The 17,853-nt window shown below is 47.6% G+C and overlaps 1 protein-coding gene across 4 annotated transcripts in view; it reads right to left on the reverse strand.

The window, feature by feature from the left end:
• Positions 1-1,078: 1,078 nt before the first annotated feature.
• Positions 1,079-17,853, reverse strand: part of KIF15 (kinesin family member 15) — a 31,796-nt gene continuing 15,021 nt past the window's right edge. For 2 of the 4 annotated variants that reach the window (XM_064169791.1, XM_064169793.1), the window contains 18 exons: positions 17,154-17,261; positions 16,314-16,419; positions 15,442-15,607; positions 14,900-15,050; positions 13,511-13,596; positions 13,010-13,085; positions 12,693-12,779; positions 11,352-11,456; positions 10,424-10,546; positions 8,931-9,077; positions 7,435-7,539; positions 6,243-6,407; positions 5,735-5,841; positions 5,235-5,304; positions 3,601-3,638; positions 2,949-3,114; positions 2,001-2,132; positions 1,079-1,620 (listed from right to left, as the gene is read on the reverse strand). In XM_064169791.1, the coding sequence (XP_064025861.1) occupies positions 1,537-1,620; positions 2,001-2,132; positions 2,949-3,114; positions 3,601-3,638; positions 5,235-5,304; positions 5,735-5,841; positions 6,243-6,407; positions 7,435-7,539; positions 8,931-9,077; positions 10,424-10,546; positions 11,352-11,456; positions 12,693-12,779; positions 13,010-13,085; positions 13,511-13,596; positions 14,900-15,050; positions 15,442-15,607; positions 16,314-16,419; positions 17,154-17,261 (2,022 nt within the window). In that variant the 3' untranslated portion in view covers positions 1,079-1,536. Of the gene's footprint in view, positions 1,621-2,000; positions 2,133-2,899; positions 3,115-3,600; positions 3,639-5,234; positions 5,305-5,734; positions 5,842-6,242; positions 6,408-7,434; positions 7,540-8,930; positions 9,078-10,423; positions 10,547-11,351; positions 11,457-12,692; positions 12,780-13,009; positions 13,086-13,510; positions 13,597-14,899; positions 15,051-15,441; positions 15,608-16,313; positions 16,420-17,153; positions 17,262-17,853 lie in introns of those variants that run through there. The other 2 variants (XM_064169792.1, XM_064169794.1) reach the window with 2 other exon arrangements.

Consider the following 17,853-nt stretch of genomic DNA (forward strand, 5'->3'; position numbering starts at 1 on the left):
GCGGCCCGGAAGGGGACAGCGCGGGCGGGCGGTGCGGAGAGCGGCGCAGGTTGCGCGCAAGGGTATTACTTCGCCGTTCCTCTTTACAGACAGCAACGGGAGGCAGCTGGCAGGCACGGAGAGGCGGCAGGCACGGCGCCTCCCCAGGCAGAGGGGCAGAGGACGCTGTCTGCACGGAAACAGGGACGAGTGGGTTGACATTTGTAAGGGCAGAACGTGGCCACAGTTAAGGCACAGGAGACGAGAAACCTCACTCCGACCTCTAGAGTGACAATAAGCAGCAGTAGTTAGTTCTGATCTCTGCTGTTACTTGAGTAAAAACACTTTTCCAGTTTGTCCACAGAACAAGAAACCCCAAACCATTCCCCACGGAACAACACAAAACCCCGCCAGAACATCACTCAGGGGAACAAGCCAACTAAAAAAACCCTCAACCCGTCTTAGATCAGGCCTACGGGCAGAACCTTTTCAATTTAACATCGCCCCTAGCTGAAGGTTTATATTAAAAAAGCCTCCCCAGCTTATGCTTAGCTTCTTTACTATACTTCAAGTGGAAACTAAGCTGCAAGGTAAGGCGACTTTAAATCCATAGATAAAATCAGAGACAGTTTTTGTTCCCCTCAGCAAAAGGCTGAAGAAGCTCACTAAGCATCCTGCCCTTGACACACATTGCTCTTTAGTCCCTTTTGCCCCTTTGCTTGTAGACAAAAGCAGTGCTGCACAAAACAGCAAGAGTTGAAATGCCAGTGGAAAACAAAAGGCAGCTAACCAGTAACTGATACTGCTGTACAGCTGTGTGCCACTACAAGCTACCTGCAATCCATCTTCAGGGGGATTAAATGAACTTATGCCCTACTCCTAAAATGTTCTGCATATTTTCAGATCTCGTTTCTCAACATTCAGTTTGATAAGAAAATGCTTGCAAAATACTGCAAAAGAATTTCCTAATATAAAAGCCTTCTGTGAGTTTATATTTGGGATCAAAGAAAAAGGGTCTAAAAGGCATTTTGATTTAAAACAGAGATAGAAAAGAAGCGAAAAATCAAAATATAGTTATAGTGCTATTTACAAGTCTTACTAAATTCACATTTGTGCTTTATTAAATGAACTTCAGTATAAAAAGTCTGTTTAAGCAGCCTATGTGTAGCTGATTTAAAAAGGGTAAAAAACTAACAACAACAAAAACCACTAAGAAATGGTGCTTTGAAAAAGTTCTGCTCTGGTGGGTAAATAGAGCATTTCAGAAGAGGTAGGAACCCGAATAAAAGCACAAAAGGAAACAAAAATCCAGGTCAGTTCCCAAAGTTTCAAGGAAGTATCTTCTAGCACCTAAACAAAATCAGGCTTTGGAAGCCGATGAGAAGCTGTGACTGTGTCACTGAAAGCTGCCCAGGTGGAACTCCTCACTAAAAGTTAGTACCAGTGAGAGATGCAAGGACTACACCAGCTGATCACTCCGAAAGCACAGCTCAAGCCCAGTTTGAGAGCTGGCTTTCCTCTCTGCCTTAACCTGGCTCTGCATTGTCCTTTGTGCCATCACAGCTGATCAGGATGTCTAGAGAGGTCACATTTCCTGGACTCTTTCAAGTAAGCATTTTCAACTCGTAGCTTCTCAGTCTCCTGCAACACAGGAAAAGCATAAGGAAATTACCCTCACTTCCATATTTCTAAGTAAGTAGTGCCCACACTTCAAGTGCTCTAGGCACTGAACAGCAGGAAGTAAAATGGGCTGGTTCTTGGCTGGGGCGTGGGAGGACAGGCCAGCCACAAGCTACACAGCTTGAATTCAGAGAGGCATTTGTCTCTTTTCAGCAGGAGAGCAGGAATTTTAGTTCTGATTCAAAACTCAGCTCTTCTAGGCCAGCACATTCCTTCCCCTGTACTCTAGCCCACTCCTCTTCCCCTATACCCTGGCCCATCCCTGTTCCCCTGTACCCTAGCCCACCCCTCTTCCCCTGTACCCTAGCCCAGCCCCCCTGCCGTGTCCCAGCCCCGCACACCTCAGCGAGTTTCGCGTACTCTTTCTTCAGTTTCACAAGATACTGAATCTTCTGGTTCAGGTTTTGATGACCAAGCAACTTCCCATTCTCCTCAGCCAGAGAGTCAACCTGCTTCCTCAGCAAGTCCACTTCCTGCAGTGAGCAAACACGTAGTGTACCTCTGCACACCCCCCCCAGCCTTGGGGTGAAACAGCTCCTGCAGAACTATGAAGACACTGACATGGAAGCTTGTTGAAACCCATGATGCAAGAGCTGGTTTGTGCAGGAAACACGTCCTAACCTTGTATCCCCTTAGGTGCTAAATTAAAGCCCTCTACAAGGGCACCACTTGATCTATATCCTGAATTGCAACAGCCATGTCCCTGCCCGGACATCCACCAGCAGAGGAAACAGCATTACAGAGACGCCCACGGTGGAGGACTAAACGTTCTGAGGTGTTCCTCGATTGCCAGTTAGTTCAGGAGGGGCACAAAGATGACCCAATTCAGTATAAGGACAGACTGAGGGAGCTGGAGGTGTGCAGCCTGGATAAGAGAAGACTTCAGGGGGACCTTAGAGCTGCCTGCCAGTGCCTGAAGGGATCCTGCAGGAAGGCTGCAGAGGGACTTGTCCTGAGGGTGTCTAGAGACAGGCCAAGGGGAATGGTTTGAAGCTAAAGCAGAGCAGGGTCAGACTGGAGCTAAGGAAGTTCTTGAGTGTGAGGGTGGTGAGACTCTGGCACAGGCTGCCCAGGGAGGCTGTGGCTGCCTCCTCCCTGGAGGTGTTCAAGGCCAGGTTGAGTGAGGCCTTGAGCAGCTGAGTCTAGCTGAGAGGTGTCCCTGCCCACAGTAGGGAGGTTGGAGGAGCTCTGAGGTCCCTTCCAACCTGAGCCATTCTAGGATAATTACCAACAGCTCTACCTTTGCTGATGAAGATTCTACTGCAAAGAAACAATTATTGATGTAAAACCTTTCCAATTCTGTCTCTCTCTTCATAAGTTTCCTCCAGCTTTGATCTGATTTCTTCTTTCTCATGAAATGCCTTCAGCTCCAAAGCTCTGGTTCGCTCCATCTCCAGAGCCATTTCAAGGCAAGTGTTCTCTCTGATCCTCAGGGTATTTTTGGTCTCTTCTAATCTGCCAACATAAAATAATTAGAAAATATTAAGCCCCTCCATAAATGGCACACAAGTGAATGACTAAGCCAGCTGTGGACCTGTAGGCAGGCTCCTTTGGAAGTCTGCTTTAGAGACAAGGCCTGACCCCTACAGGGCACCGTTAAGGGAAAGACAAACTTCATTCTGCTTCCCAGCTCTTGTGTTTGATACTGCACACACAAGAATTGCAAACATAGATAACCCCAACTGTCCTTTCCATTCTAAGTGTTTCAGTGGTTCCACCTGTCCCAAGTGCTGTCCTGGTCTATCTGAACACACAGCCATAGCTGCTACCACCACCTGCTGATGAGAGGGAGGAAGAACTCAGTGGGTCCTGCTGAAGTGTAAACGTTTCCAAACCTCAGCGTTTAACGTTTCATGCCTTGGACTTCTGTTGCTTAAAGGTATCTTTTTGGGACTGATGAGTTCAATACAAGTCTCCAGTCGAACGAATATAAAAACTTACTCAGCTTTGACCTTCAGCATCTCCTCCACTGCTCTTTTCTGCAAAGGTTCAGAAGGATTAGTTATGTAGTTGTACATTTAAAAGGTTTTAGAGATTGAAAATCATTTGTCATTTAATTGATGCTACACAGCTCATTCCAGACCCTACAGAAATCATCCTCCTGCCCAGGGACACCTTTCAGCCAGACCCAGCTGCTCAAGGCCACATCCAACAAGGCCTGCAACACCCCCAGGCAGGAGGCAGCCACAGCTGGGAGATAGAGTCCAGGGATGGGTGCTTGGGGAGCATTGCTGCAAGCAGAAGCAGCAGCCTGTGGTGCCCATCCCCTTCCCAAGGCCTTACAGACTGCTCTGGAGCCCTGCAGGTCTGAATGTTGTGAGGGCAGGAGCATGTGAGGGACTTCAAATGGCACCAACACCTGACTTTGTGAAATGTGCAGCAACTTCACCACCAGAGCTTCTCAAACTGAGCAGTTTGAGTGTGCACACACAGACCTCTGTCCTGGCTTTGTTATCACAGAAGGGCTCAGCTTGGAAGAGAGCTCAGAGCTCATCTGCTCCAACCTCCCCACCATGCCCAGGGACACCTCTCAGCCAGACTCAGCTGCTCAAGGCCTCATCCAGCCTGGCCTGCAACACCCCCAGGCAGGAGGCAGCCACAGCCTCCCTGGGCAGCCTGTGCCAGTCTCACCACTCTCACACTCAAGAACTTCTTCCTCAACTCCAGCCTAACCCTGCTCTGCCTCAGCTTCAAACCATTCCCCCTTGTCCCACCCTCAGGACAAGTTCCTCTGCAGCCTTCCTGCAGGATCCCTTCAGGCACTGGCAGGCAACTCTAAGGTCCCTCTGGAATCTTCCCTCCAGGCTGCACACCTCCAGCTCCCTCAACCTGTCCTAAGAGCAGAGCTGCTTCAGCCCTTGGATCATCTTTGTGGCCTCCTCTGGCCTCCCTCCAGCACCTGTGTCTTTCTTATGCTGGGGTCACCAGAATTTGAAGCAGGATTGGAGGTGAGGTCTCAGCAGAGCAGAGCCAAGGGCAGAATTCTCTCTTGCCCTGCTGCCCACACTCCCCTGGCTGCAGCCCAGCACACAGCTGCCTGCTGGGCTGCATGAGGGCACTGCTGGCTCTTGGGAAGCTGCTCAGCAACCAACACCCCCAGTGCTCTTTCAGAGCTACTCTCAACCCACTCTGCTCCAAATTAATCTTTCTGCTCTAGGTCCACATTTTCAGTCTCCTGTCACAGCAATACTTCTCTGCCCATTCGTACACAGCAGAGTTCTAACAGGAGGTTCTTCTGTCTGGGAGATCTATGGCAACCTCTGCTGCAACATCGACTTCCCTTTGGCAGAGCCCTAACATTAGCAAGTGACACCATCTTCACTTTCCAGCCCTGGAAATGAGTCAGATGTGAGCCTGCTGTTGCTTATTGTGCAACCTGATTCCAGTTAACTGGCATTAAAGATAGAAACATTAAGCAACAAGTACCATAGAATCAACAGGTTGGAAGAGATCTCCAAGATCATCCAGTCCAACCATGCTGTTGTTAGATTCACTAGAAATCAGGGTTTGACTGCCTGGGGATAGAATAAAATGTTCCCAACCAACAAGAGAGGGGTAATGGAAGGGTAAAGTACCTTGGCAAGTCGTTCCTCAGCAATCTCCTCCTCCTTCTTGAGGTACTGGACATCAGAGTGTTTCTGATCACTAGGAAATCCAAAAATGAGCAAAGTTTCTCACAGAGGGAGTCAGTTGTAAAGGCAGTATCATATCCAGATTAAGCCAGTAACTGTGTGCAGCACTCTTCATACATGCTCCCACTGGGAACACTGAACACCACTGAACAGTTCTGGTAAGGTTCCAATTTCTCTGTTCCCAGAATATCACATCTGCCTTTGTCAGAGCATGCACAATGCATCTAAGTATTTCACAACTCTGTCTCCATTATTTGCATCTAAGGTTGGGTGATTCCCAGGCCATCAAGGTCACAAGGCAGCAGACAATTTCCACAGCGAAGGCTGCATCCATCTCTGCTGACGTGAGCAGCACCTCAGGTTGTATTTCAGATATAGCCTGGCAGTTTCTTTCTTACCTACTTCAGGTTAGGGCAGATGTTTCTTGTTCTCTTTTACTTTACCTGTTCTTGCTTTGCCTCTGAGCTTCCACAAGGCTCTGTAAGTTCCTGTTGTTCTCCAGCAGTACCTGCATTTCCAGGCGCAGGTTCTCTAGCTCACTCAGTTGTTCCTGAGCAAGTTAAATTGGAAACATTTCACTTCTTGGAAGGGCCAAATTGCCATTCCCACTTTCACCTCCAGGTCAGCAAGCTTTGGAGCAAAACAGGAGACAAAGCTTTTGCCAGTACACAATCAGAGTTCTCTGGCAAAGATCAGCTCACCCTTCCAGTCATAATTTCATTAGAAACCGGGCTTAGAATAAGCGAGAACAGCTTCAGTACTCCCACTGAACATCCAGAACCAAGGAGCACTGACACTGGAGGGCTCAGGCAAGCTGCCACCATTTGGTACTGGCCTAGGTAAAGAGCAGACCAAGCCCTGCCTGCCTGCTGCAACGGGCAGAGTAAGCAAAGCTCCTTCCAAAGGTGGGCTCTGCGTGCTGCCCTGCTTGGCCCCGCAGCGCTGCAGTACCTTCAGGCGCAGGATCTCCTCGTTCTTGGCGCGGCGCTCCTGGCTCAGCTCGTGCACCAGGTGCTCCAGGTTGATTGCAGAAGCTCTGCGGTCAGCCATTTCTTGCTCGTGAGTTTCCAGCAGCTTGGCCAGGTTCACATCGAAGTTCGGGGGGGTTTTGGGACACTGGCAAGTGGAAGGACACAAATGGTTAATAAAGAACTGCTTCCTCTACCCGCTGACCACCCTCCCATGCTCTCCTGGAGACAGGTGGCAGCAGAGTCCTGGCAGACAGAGCACAGAACGGCTCAGCTTAGAGGGGACCTCAGAGCTCAGCTGCTCCAACCTCCTCACCATGCCCAGGGACACCTCTCAGCTAGATTCAGCTGCTAAAGGCCTCATCCAGCCTGGCCCTCAACACCCCCAGGCAGGAGGCAGCCACAGCCTCCCTGGGCAGCCTATTCCAAAGTCTCACCACCCTCACGCTGAAGAACTTCCTCAGCTCCAATATAACCCTGCTGTGCCTCAGCTTCAAACCATTCTCCTTTGTCCTGTCCCTAGATACCCCGACGAAAAGTTCCGCTGCAGTCTTCCTGTAGGACCCCTTAAACTACTGGCAGGCAGCTCTAAGGTCCACCCTGGAGTCTTCTCTTCTCCAGGCTGCACATCTCCAGCTCCCTCAGCCTGCCCTCATATCACAGAATCTCAGGATTTCTTAAGACTGGCAAAGCCCTTCAAGATGATCGAGTCCAGTCATGAGTTTCACACTGCCAAGTCCTTGACTAAACCAAGTCCCTCAGCACAGCATCTAATCGCTGTGAACTGCTATGGTTGGAAAGGACCACCAGGGTCATCCAGTCCAAAATCAGAGGTATTCAAGCCCCTGAGTCATCTTTGTGGCCTCCTCTGGACTCTCTCCAGCACCTCTGTGTTCTTCTTATGATGAGGACACCTGAACTGGAGGCAGGATTGGAGGTGAGGCCTCAGCAGAGCAAAGTAAAGGGGCAGAATCTCCTGCCCTGCTGCCCACACTCGTCTTGGTGCGGCCCAGGATACATCACTGCGACACTTAAGTGACAACCACAGTGAAAAGGATTTGGGCCTCGTTGGTACACTGCCATTGCTGGTTCCAGCTTCAGTCCATGTCTTAGTCCTTTTCAGTGACCTTCTACATTTCATCACAGTGAAAATGGTTCTCTCCCAGAGAGCATACCTGAGGAAATGCTACTGCAGATGAGTCCACAAACCAATCTATTTGCTTCATTTTCAGTTCATATTCATTCTTCCTTTTCTCCAGTTCTTCTGTCATTTTGTCCAGCTATTAAAAATCCCAATTAGAAATGAAAGTGGCTTACAACACAGAAAAAACACAGGGAGCAGCAGCCAGATCCTGATTTTGAGCAAGCCTAAGTACCCCACAAGTAATTTTAGATTACCTTAGAACTCACTTGTACAAGTGCTTTCTGAATGGACTCAGTAACTTAATCCTTCACTAATTGCCTGCAATAAGCATTTCTGACAGCCTGTGCACACTGCATACTGCAGAGCTAACCTGGATTTTGTTCTTGTTTCCATTTGATTTTTTTTGCCTAATACATTCTGCCCTTCAAAGGGCTTCTTACCAAAGGAAACTCTCATGAACTTTGTTAGCAAACTTAACTGTTCAAAACTAATTTAGCTGCAAGGATTTTACTGGTGTAATTTGTTTCATAGAATGGTTTGGGTTGGAAGAGACCTCCAAAGCTCATCCATACCAACCCCCTGCGCTCAGCAGGGACATTCTCCACTACAGCAGGTTGCTCAGAGCCTTGTCCAGCCTCACCTTGAATATCTCCTGGGATGGGGCCTCAACCACCTCCCTGGGCAACCTGTTGCAGTGTTCCAGCACCCTCATGCTGCAGAACTTGTTCCTCACATCCAATCTCAATCTGTTCTGCTCTCATTTCAAACCGTTGCCCTCGTCCTGTCCCTGCAGGCCTTTGCAAACAGTCTCTCTGCAGCCTTCTTGTAGCTCCTTCAGGTACTGACAGGCTGCTGTTAGGTCTTGTTGGAGCCTTCTCTTCTGCAGGCTGCACACCCCCAGCTCCCTCAGCCTGTCCTTATTAGCAGAGCTGCTTCAGCTCCCTGACCGTCTTCACAGCCCTTCTCTGGACCCTCTCCATCAGATGCTCAAGGAGGAAGTGCCACTCCAAAACATCATCCTTACCAGGCACCTTGCCAACACAAAGGCATAACGTAGCACCATGACACTTGTGACAACCAGGGCTGAAACTGGGACAAAGGCTTAAACACAACTCTCTGGTCTGCAGAAGATCCAAATCTCTAGTTTCCTAGAGCTTAGCTCTTGTCTCTGTTACATAAGGATACTGCTTGTGGGTAAGCGGCAAGCAGAGGACACAGCAATCCCCTAGGTCACACTGCTTATAACCTCAAGCTGCTCTGGTGTTACAGGCACCAACTTTACTCTGCTTTCAGAGTCAACATTTTTGCAACCTCTAGACAGCATTTCCCAGGTATTTAAAAGTTATCCAGCCTTGCTCAAAAGCTTCTGAACTACTGCTTTGCTTACGTGGGAAGCAACATTGCTCTTCACCAAGAGTGCTGCATACAGGATACTCTAAAATGAGAAGTAAAACCTTTTCTAGAAGCTAGAATGAACCACAGCTTCCTCCCAGAAGGCTAATTATCAGAAGAAGGTCCTTATTTCACCTGTTCCTTGAGTTCCTGGATTACAGCCTCTTTCTTTGCTATGTCTTCCTGTGCACACTGAAGCAATGAATCATGTTTCTTGGAGGCCTCTGTCAGTCTCATCAACTGCTCGGTGGTGTGATGCAAGTCTTCACACAGAAGGTCTCTCTGGTTTAGGTCATGGGATGAGGAAAGAAAGAAATGTGAGTTATTTCTCCATAGCAGTTGTTTCAAGGTGTTCTGTCACTGCTGCTAAGATTGCTGACAGCTACAAGCATCTCCACCTTCTCATCCTGAATGATGGCAGAAATGCCTTATTTTAGCTTCTTTTCTGTATCCACTGTTGTGGCTACAGGACAGAAACATGAGAACTTTACTACAGTGCAGCTACAGTCAGAGACTTGGGGGGGCTACTTGGAAACAAGGCCTGTTTGAATGTAGCCTTAAAATCCAACACAATTCTTGAGGTAAGAAACCAGAAAAGCAAGCACAGCTTGTAAGGCAAGCTGCAGCTCCTGTAGTGCACTGCTCTTCTGTGGGGACCTCTGGATTTACTCTAGGGGCTGGGCTCCCACCCTGCTTGATGGGGCACCATGCCTACAGGAGTGTGTGAACCAGTACTGCCTGTTTGAAATGCCACCTGGGCTTGGTTCTTCGTGTCCAATCAATAAAGCAAGAAGGAAATCAGTAACAGAAGTACCAAGTCAAAGAAGAAACACCATGGGATTATCAGGAGTCAGAAGCACTCAAGAATGGTCTCCTAGTAAGAATTGTTGCTTCAGCTTAAAATAAATAATAAACCAAAGGGATCCAAAGGCAACTCAGGTTTTGAGTTCTAGAGTGTCAGGTAGAGTCACGACTGTTAAGGCAGTCTGGTTCTCAGAGAGTGGAAATCTAGCTGAGTTCTGAGAAGCACACACCACTCTGGAAGAGCATCTTGGTGCTCTGTGAATTGACAAAGCTTCTGTCATACGACAGATGACCTGGTGGAAATGACTCCTGAGGAGAGGCTCCTGGTTTTGACTGATGGATCAAAACAGTGCTAAGAGAAGTGAGAGGAAAGGCAGTGAAAAAATGGCCAAAGTCTGGTTTAGGCAACACCTCTTCAATCTCTTTCCAGCAGGTGGAGCTTTCTCTTAAAACGATAAGTATAAGCACAAATGGCACTGACTAGCAGCATGGGGGAAGAGAGTATGTTAAGCATAATGTGTCCCCCCACCTATCTTCACTTCTCAGCTGCATCATCAACTGCTGCCATTACATTCAGCTGATGGCTCCTTAGTGGCTTTAACAAAATCAAACCAGGCTTTCAGCACAGGTTTTAATGACACAGCTCATCAAATATTTACGTCCAGTAACGTGGGAGCTCAGCAGCATTTGGCAGGTACCTCGGGAAAGACGACCCAACAGTCTGAACCAAAAGGAGGTAAGGTTTTGGAAGTGTCTGAAGCAAACCCACATCCAATTGCTCTGCTGAGCAAATAACAACAATGCACCAACACTGCTGGCTTCACCTCAATGTTATCAGATATTTGTCTTCTCTCCAAGGCTTCCCTCAGTTCTTCAATCTGCTTTTCCTGATTCACTATGATTCCTTTGCTTTCTTCTTTTGCAGCCAGGACAAGATTGTACTTGCACTACAAAAAGAAACATTAGTTTTAGTATATTTAGGGAAGCACTAATCCAGGAAGTTGGCAAACACAAAGCACACAAACCTATCACTAACTTCCTGATGCTTGAAACCAGTGACTAAAGCCAGAAGACTAAGCCACGATTGCTAAATTGTGCCAATGATGCTACTATAGATGAGTTGTCAGAACAATGGAAAGAGTATTCCTATGTATAAGCTACCACAGTACCTCTTTAACCACTGGAGCCCTTATTAAAAGTACCACATCAAGAAATCAGCCTCACCAGCATTGTCTGGAGAACCTTTGAGATTCATAGTTCATACACAGACATGATCTAAAGTGTTCTGGGGGCTGCTCTATCAGCTTGCAAACCAGATCTGATTTAATAAAGAAGGTGCATCATTTATTCACAGCTGTTTAAACACAGAGTTTAGTTCTTCATGCTTGTTTTCAGAGGCAGCACTACCAGGAGTGTAACAACTCACTCCCTCAAAAATGAATTTACAATTGGGCTTCAATTATTGAGCTTTTAAATTGCCAACGTCTGAGCAAATCTAAATGTGACTGTCAGCTGAATGCAGTTTACAGGATGTGAACAGGTCCCTGCAGAGACACTGCTCTTTATCCACCGCGTTAAGAGGGTTCAGATTTCAGGACAGCCTTAGGCATAAAACGTTCAGAAGATTTCAGCATGTCAATAGTGAGAAGTTCTCTTCTCAAACGCTGCAGCAAGTGGAGTTGTTTGAGCTCCATGGTAAGACCTGCCACTTCTGAAAGACTACAGCATGTCCTCCAGAGTGACACAACATACATTTATGTCCTCCAGCTCTCTTGTCAGCCCGTCTATGGACTCGGTCTTATGGTTACTTGAAGATCTCAGCTCCTGGATCTGTCTCATCAAGTCAGTTACCACTTCCTGAAACACAAAGAAGGCAATGCTGATACCTTATAGAGATGTTATAGATATTTTATTACTGGATTTTCTTTGGTGTATAATTTGTCAATCCCAAATTTCAAACCACAAGTTGAAAGTGAGGCCTCAACATGCACAAGGAAAAGAAGGGGAAATTTGCTGCTCCGTCATTGGCTTTTGCTGTAAGCATCAGCAGCAGTAAAGAGCTGCCTGTGTTCATCAGAAGGGAAGGAAACATAGAATCAGCCAGGTTGGAAGAGACCTCCAAGCTCAGTCAGTCCAACCTAGCACCCAGCCCTATCCAGTCAACCAGACCATGGCACTAAGTGCCCCAGCCAGGCTTGGCTTCAACACCTCCAGGGACATGAACTCCACCACCTCCCTGGGCAGCCCATTCCAATGGCAAATAAGGAGAAGCCCTCTGGTTTAGTCTGAGGCTGTAACAGGTTTCTAACAGGAGACCAGAGGTACTCTAGGTTAGGGTTACATTTGTCTCACAGAATGGCAGGGGCTGGAAAGGACCTCCAGACCATCCAGTCAAACCCCCTGCCAGAGCAGGATAACTCAGGGCAAGTCACATAGGAACACATCCAGGTGAGGTTGGAATGGACACTCCATGACCTCTTTGGGCAGTCTGCTGCAGGGCTCTGCCACCCTCAGTAGAGGACAAAGGCACACAGAAGAAGCACTGCTGCACTGGCAGTGCCAGATTCTTCTGACCTCCCACGGCTCAACTGCTTTGTTTGAGCATGGAGAGAGCAGGACTGGAAGCACTACCCTGGACAGCAGAGACACTGATTTCTTACATCTGTTTTGCATACAGTATAAATGCCTGCTACTAAAGCTTTCACAACACCAAAGCAGTCCTTTAATGCAAAGGTGCTTTGCTTTTCTTAACAGATGGCCACAGTCCCTCACCTTTCTTACCTGTTCTTTCAGGTCATGACAAGATGGCACTGGCTGGAAGGCCCTGTTAATCATCAGGGGAGCTGTGCTTTGCTAATGGACTTGTCCAGCAGACAGCTTAATGCTGATTTTTGCTTGGGTTTAATCATAAGTTAACCATTTTCCTACCACGCTGCAAACTCCAGGCCAATAAAGAACAGGAATTATCTTCCCTAGATACACAACCCACATTGCCTAGAAGCACAGATAAGCATCCCAGAAAGGCTTTGGGTGTTCAACTCTACTACAGAAGGTAGTTACACCCCAGAGTGGGCATCAGTAGCAGGAAATAACCTTATCTGTATCATTGGTCTTCTTCAAGGAAGCAATCAGCTCTTCAGCAGCAGCCAGCTCCTGTGCCAGCCTTTGCAGTTTGGCTTCCTAGAAGAAACAATCACGAGGAAGAGACTTAATTACTTTTGAAGTTTTGTAAAGCACAGAACCAGGAGAAGAAGTGCCAAGAACCAAGCTGTTCACCACAGCTTAACAAAGCAGTCTGAGCACTCCACGTGTGTTGTGCTGCTCATCAACAACAGAGCCAGTTCACAAGTACAATTGCTAGGAATGCTCAAAGAAACCCTTCAAGACATGACTGAGTTCTTCTGCTGTACCTGCTGCTCACACTGGGTCACCATTTCAGAGGAGGGCTTCTCCACTTGTGCCTTTTCAAGGATTTTCAAGAGCTCCCTGAAGAAGAAACAGATTTCTGCTGGGGAATGTAATCAGAACCCGAGAGCTTCAACAAGAACCAAGTCACAGAAGCTTAGTCTTAGTTGCACTTCTTGTTTAAGCACTGTTCCCTTCTCATTGTTATACAAAAGACTACTGAACAGTTTAGTTGCAAACATACACAGCTATCAGGAGTACAACTCTACCTGCCATGAGGAGCCACCACTGCAATGAAATGATATCTTCATCTCAACTGAAGGCACTCAAATGGAGTGTTGCTCTAAGTCAGATGAAATAAAACCCCCTTCACCTAATTATCTCCACCCAGCAAGGCAAAACCAGCACTACAGACAGGACAGGATCCACAGCTGAATGCAAACCTAGCATGGGACTAAGCCAGTGAGGGCAGAGGAAAATCAACCCCACCACTAATCAAAACTTACTTGGAATTGTTTTCTTTGTCTTCCTGTAATTGCAAGGTTAGCTTTTCATTATGTTCTTTTTCTGTTTTCAGGAGCTTCAAAAGGTTCTAGAATGTCAGAACAGATGCTGTTATTTCAACCAAAAGAATCTAAATAAACTCCTAAAATGACTGAAAATCAAAACCAACTACAAAGCCTTAAAAGGTCTCCAGCTTTGTCCTAAACCAGGGCAGAAGTAAACTCTTCCTCACATCAAACCACCAACACTTTTCACCTGACACTGGTGGTAATTTCCTATGGCTAGAATATTCCTTGCTATCCCTGGCTTCAAAGGGAGGAATTTGATTAATGTGGGGGCAGTTCCCAAATTCCACCTAGCAGTGCACGATGGTACACTGGAAGAAACTTAAAGGAAGAGTTTCCAATCTGTCAGTATCCTTCCAACACTAAAAAGGAAAACTTGGAGGCAAGTTGCTGACCAGGCTCTGGGCAGAGCATGGCAAAGCAGGCAGAATCACATTTGCAAAAGCCCTTGAGCAACCCTCCTGCTGTTGTGCAGGCACTGCAGTCTGACAGGCTTCCAAGGACAGCCTCGACTGCACTGCAGGACAGTGACCACCACAGCCACCTCCAGCAGCATTTCCACAGCCATTTCTTCAGCTGAAGACCTCCTACTTCAGCATGCTGTTGGATAGTTCTTGCTGCCTGAGGGGAAAGTGTGGCCAGCACAAGGAGAGAGGTGATTCTGCTCTGGTAAAACCTCACCTAGAGTAACTGCATCCAGCTCTGGAGCCCTTGATACAGGAAGGACAAACCTGACTGAGTAGGTCCAGAGACAGACTACAAAAACAACATGGGGGCTGGAGTACATCTGCTATGAGGACAGGCTGAGGGAGCTGGGGATGTGCAGTCTGGAGAGGACTTCACAGGAACCTAACAGCAGCCTTCCAATACCTGAAGGGGCTACAAGAAGGCTACAGAGGGACTGTTTGCAAAGGCCTGCAGGGACAGGACAAGGGCAATGGTTTGAAATGAGAGCAGAGCAGATTGAGATTGGATGTGAGGAACAAGTTCTGCAGCATGAGGGTGCTGGAACACTGCATCAAGTCGTCCAGGTCAGTAGTTGTGGCCCCATCCCTGGAGGATCTACAGAGGCCAGGCTCAGCAAAGCTCTGAGCAAGCTGATCTAGTGGAGGGTGTCCCTGCTGGCTGCAGGGGCGGTTGGACTAGGTGACCTTTGGAGATCCCTGCCAACCCAGATCATTGCAGTGTGTAAAGATCATGAGGATGTCTTGCAAACAAAATCCCAGGCTAACCATTTTCACTGTGGTGATTATTACTGGTGATAAAACAACAGGAGTGAAAGTTGTTCATGTAGCTAAAGTCCTTGGAAAGCTGTGACTGTCTTACACAAAGCTCAGTTTTCATTGCATCTGCTTCTTCTTTTCTGTCCTCAAGTTGCTGCTTCAGCTGATCAGTCTCAAACTTGGCTACTTCCTGCAGGTTGTCGTAGTCGTCCTGCAGGCTGGCTTTTTCTTCAAGAACCTTCTCATGTTCCAACCTTCAGTGAAAAAGCAAAACAAGAACACCAAAACCCAACCCCCAGCACCACATTAAGGGTTTGCTTCAGTATAAAATACTCTGCTCAGTGTATTTTATAATCTTCAGCTAACAGCCAGAGTGCAGTTGTTGGAAGGCAGTGACTGGTACAAGTGGGAACGTTGCCCTCAACCTTAGAAACCACTGGTTTATGAAGGGCACCAGAGAAGGCAGAGCTCTCTCTGATCCTTGGAAATAAGTTACTTTGTACAGAATCCTACAGGAATTCCACTCACTCTTGTGAGAATTGCATTTTCTCATTTGGTTTTGGGTAAAAGACTCTGCTACAGTGATCCTCACCCCTCCGCCTGCATGGCTGATGCCTATGCTACTCACCCAGCTACCCGACATACCTGACACTGTCCAGCTGGAACTGCACGTCCATGTGCCTGCCAGAGAGCTGGCTCAGCTCTTTGTCTTGCTTCTCCCTGAAGGCAGCATACTCCAGCTTCACAGCAGACAGCTCCTTGTCTGCAGACTGCAGGACGATGCGCAGGTCACTGACTTCACTCTTTAATACTGTCAAAACCCAGACATTTGGTGTGGCACCCAGAAGACTGCTGCATGCAAGATGTGTAACACTACAGGACATCCCAGGAAAGGGCTCACAAAACCTGACATGTTTGCAGTGGAACTGGGTAGTGAAACACTGCAACAGGCTGCCCAGAAGGTTGTGGGTGCCTCTGTCCTGAGGATGCTCAGAAGCAGGTTGGATGAGGCCTGGAGCAGCTTGGTCTAGTGGAAGGTCTCTCTTCCCACAACAGGGAGATTGGAACTGGATGATCTTTAGGGTCCCTTCCAACCCAACTCATTCTAGGGTTCTATGAACCTTGAAGGTCACACACAAAACCAACTTATATGTGTGCAATGTCAATGAAGCATTGCCTGTAGGAACTATTGACTCCAGGCAGAGCCACAGCATTCCAGGTAATATCCCTGTATTGCCATCGACCAGCAGGGGACTTTCCCTTTCCTTTTAGTTGACACCTTTTAACAATACTCCCTCACATCCAGGGTGGTTTGAACATCGCATCCTGTGAGGGACTGGGCAGACAGAAACTACTCTGCAAGGAGCAGGGATTTTATTAGCTTGAAAAAAGAGGTCAAAAAATGCTCCAAGCAACAGAGCTAAGAACCCAAACAGTTAGTTGAGAAGTGCTGCTGTTGATTCAAAACATGAAGGCACCCCAAAACCTCACATGCAACAGCAGTGGTAAACACTTACTATCAGTCTTGCTTAAACTCTCCTGAAGTTGCTTTTCAAGGGTTTTCATCTGTTCAAGCAGCTCTTGGCGCTCTTTACTCCACTCATTCCTCTCAGATGAAAGAAGCTAGAGAAGAAAGGAGTGACAATTAAGTGAAAGTGTAGCAGTGGCTGAGTCACAGGGCTGCAATAATACTAGCACAGCAGTTCAGCAGCTGATGATAAATACAAGATGCATTCTGTTCTTCGCAGTTGACGTCTGGTGAAACAGAAATGCAGCATAAAGAAACCCCAAATGTGACATAAAGACATTCTCTTATCTGAGAGGTTCATTTAAAAGCAAGCCACAGCTGGGGACCCAAGGTATACTTTGGAAATGAGATTGATCTGGGAAGAATACCAGAAAGCTGGGCTTGTGAGGGAGCTGGGGGAGAAGCTGGAGAAGACTCTGGAGGCACCGTAGAGCTGCCTGCCAGTACCTGAAAGGAGCCTACAAGGCTACAGAGGAACTTTTCATCAGGGTGTCTAGGGACAGGCCAAGGGGGAATGGTTTGAAGCTGAGGCAGAGCAGGGTCAAACTGGAGCTGTGGAAGAAGTTCTTCAGCGTGAGAGCGGTGAGAATCTGGAATAGGCTGCCCAGGGAGGCTGTGGCTGCCTCCTGCCTGGGGGTGTTGCAGGCCAAGTTGGATGAGGCCCTGAGCAGCTGAGTCTAGTTGAGAGGTGTCCTTGCCCATGGTGGGGAGGTTGGAGATGAGCTGAGGTCCCTTCCAAGCTGTGTCACTGTGTGATTCCATGAAGTAACACTGCAGGCTTCACCAGATGGCCCAGTAGCAGCCAGCACCTTGTCACACAGAGGCTCACCTCCTGTATCTGGGTAGAGTGATGCTCCAGTTTGTTGATGTGCTGCTGGAGTTTTATGTTCTTGCTTTCCTCCTCATCCAGCTTGGTCTGCACTGTGCTCAGCTGGTCCTGTAACACACCAGACATCTCCCAGTCATTCTCACACACCATCTGACAGGCTGTGCAGATTAAATAGAAAAATCCAACTGCATTCTTTTTTAATCACCTGAACCAACCCAAGCCAGAACACTCAAAAATAACCTGCCATCTGCAGGAGCTGGTTCCTCCTACTGCTAACTTAACTGCCAGAACACAAGGGCTGAGTTCACTAATACTTGGTTTTCAGACACACATTGATGCAGGAGAAATAAGGCTTTAAAAAGAAGTTATTCAACACAGACAGAAGCTAAACTCCTTACAGGTGTTTTGCACTATGGTAAGCATCAAAAAGGGTTTGGCTCTTGTGCCAGGATTTTACACGCACTAAAGTCAGTTCCAGCTTCTAGAGAGTAGTTATGTAACCTTGTAGCATTCTTCTGTGTGAGCAGAGGCTTTCCCTGCCCTTTAGGTAAAGGTATAATGGGGGCAGCACCACTGGGTAGGGTTCTTCTAATAATGCAGTGTTCTATGGTAGCCTTGGGCATTGCTCCAGATGTTGCTGCCATCAGAGACCTATCAAGAAGCTTCCTCAGAATCAAGCCACCAGCTTAAAACAGTGAAG

Source organism: Pogoniulus pusillus, chromosome 32 (assembly GCF_015220805.1).
Source record: "Pogoniulus pusillus isolate bPogPus1 chromosome 32, bPogPus1.pri, whole genome shotgun sequence".
Classification (NCBI taxonomy): Eukaryota; Metazoa; Chordata; class Aves; order Piciformes; family Lybiidae; genus Pogoniulus; species Pogoniulus pusillus.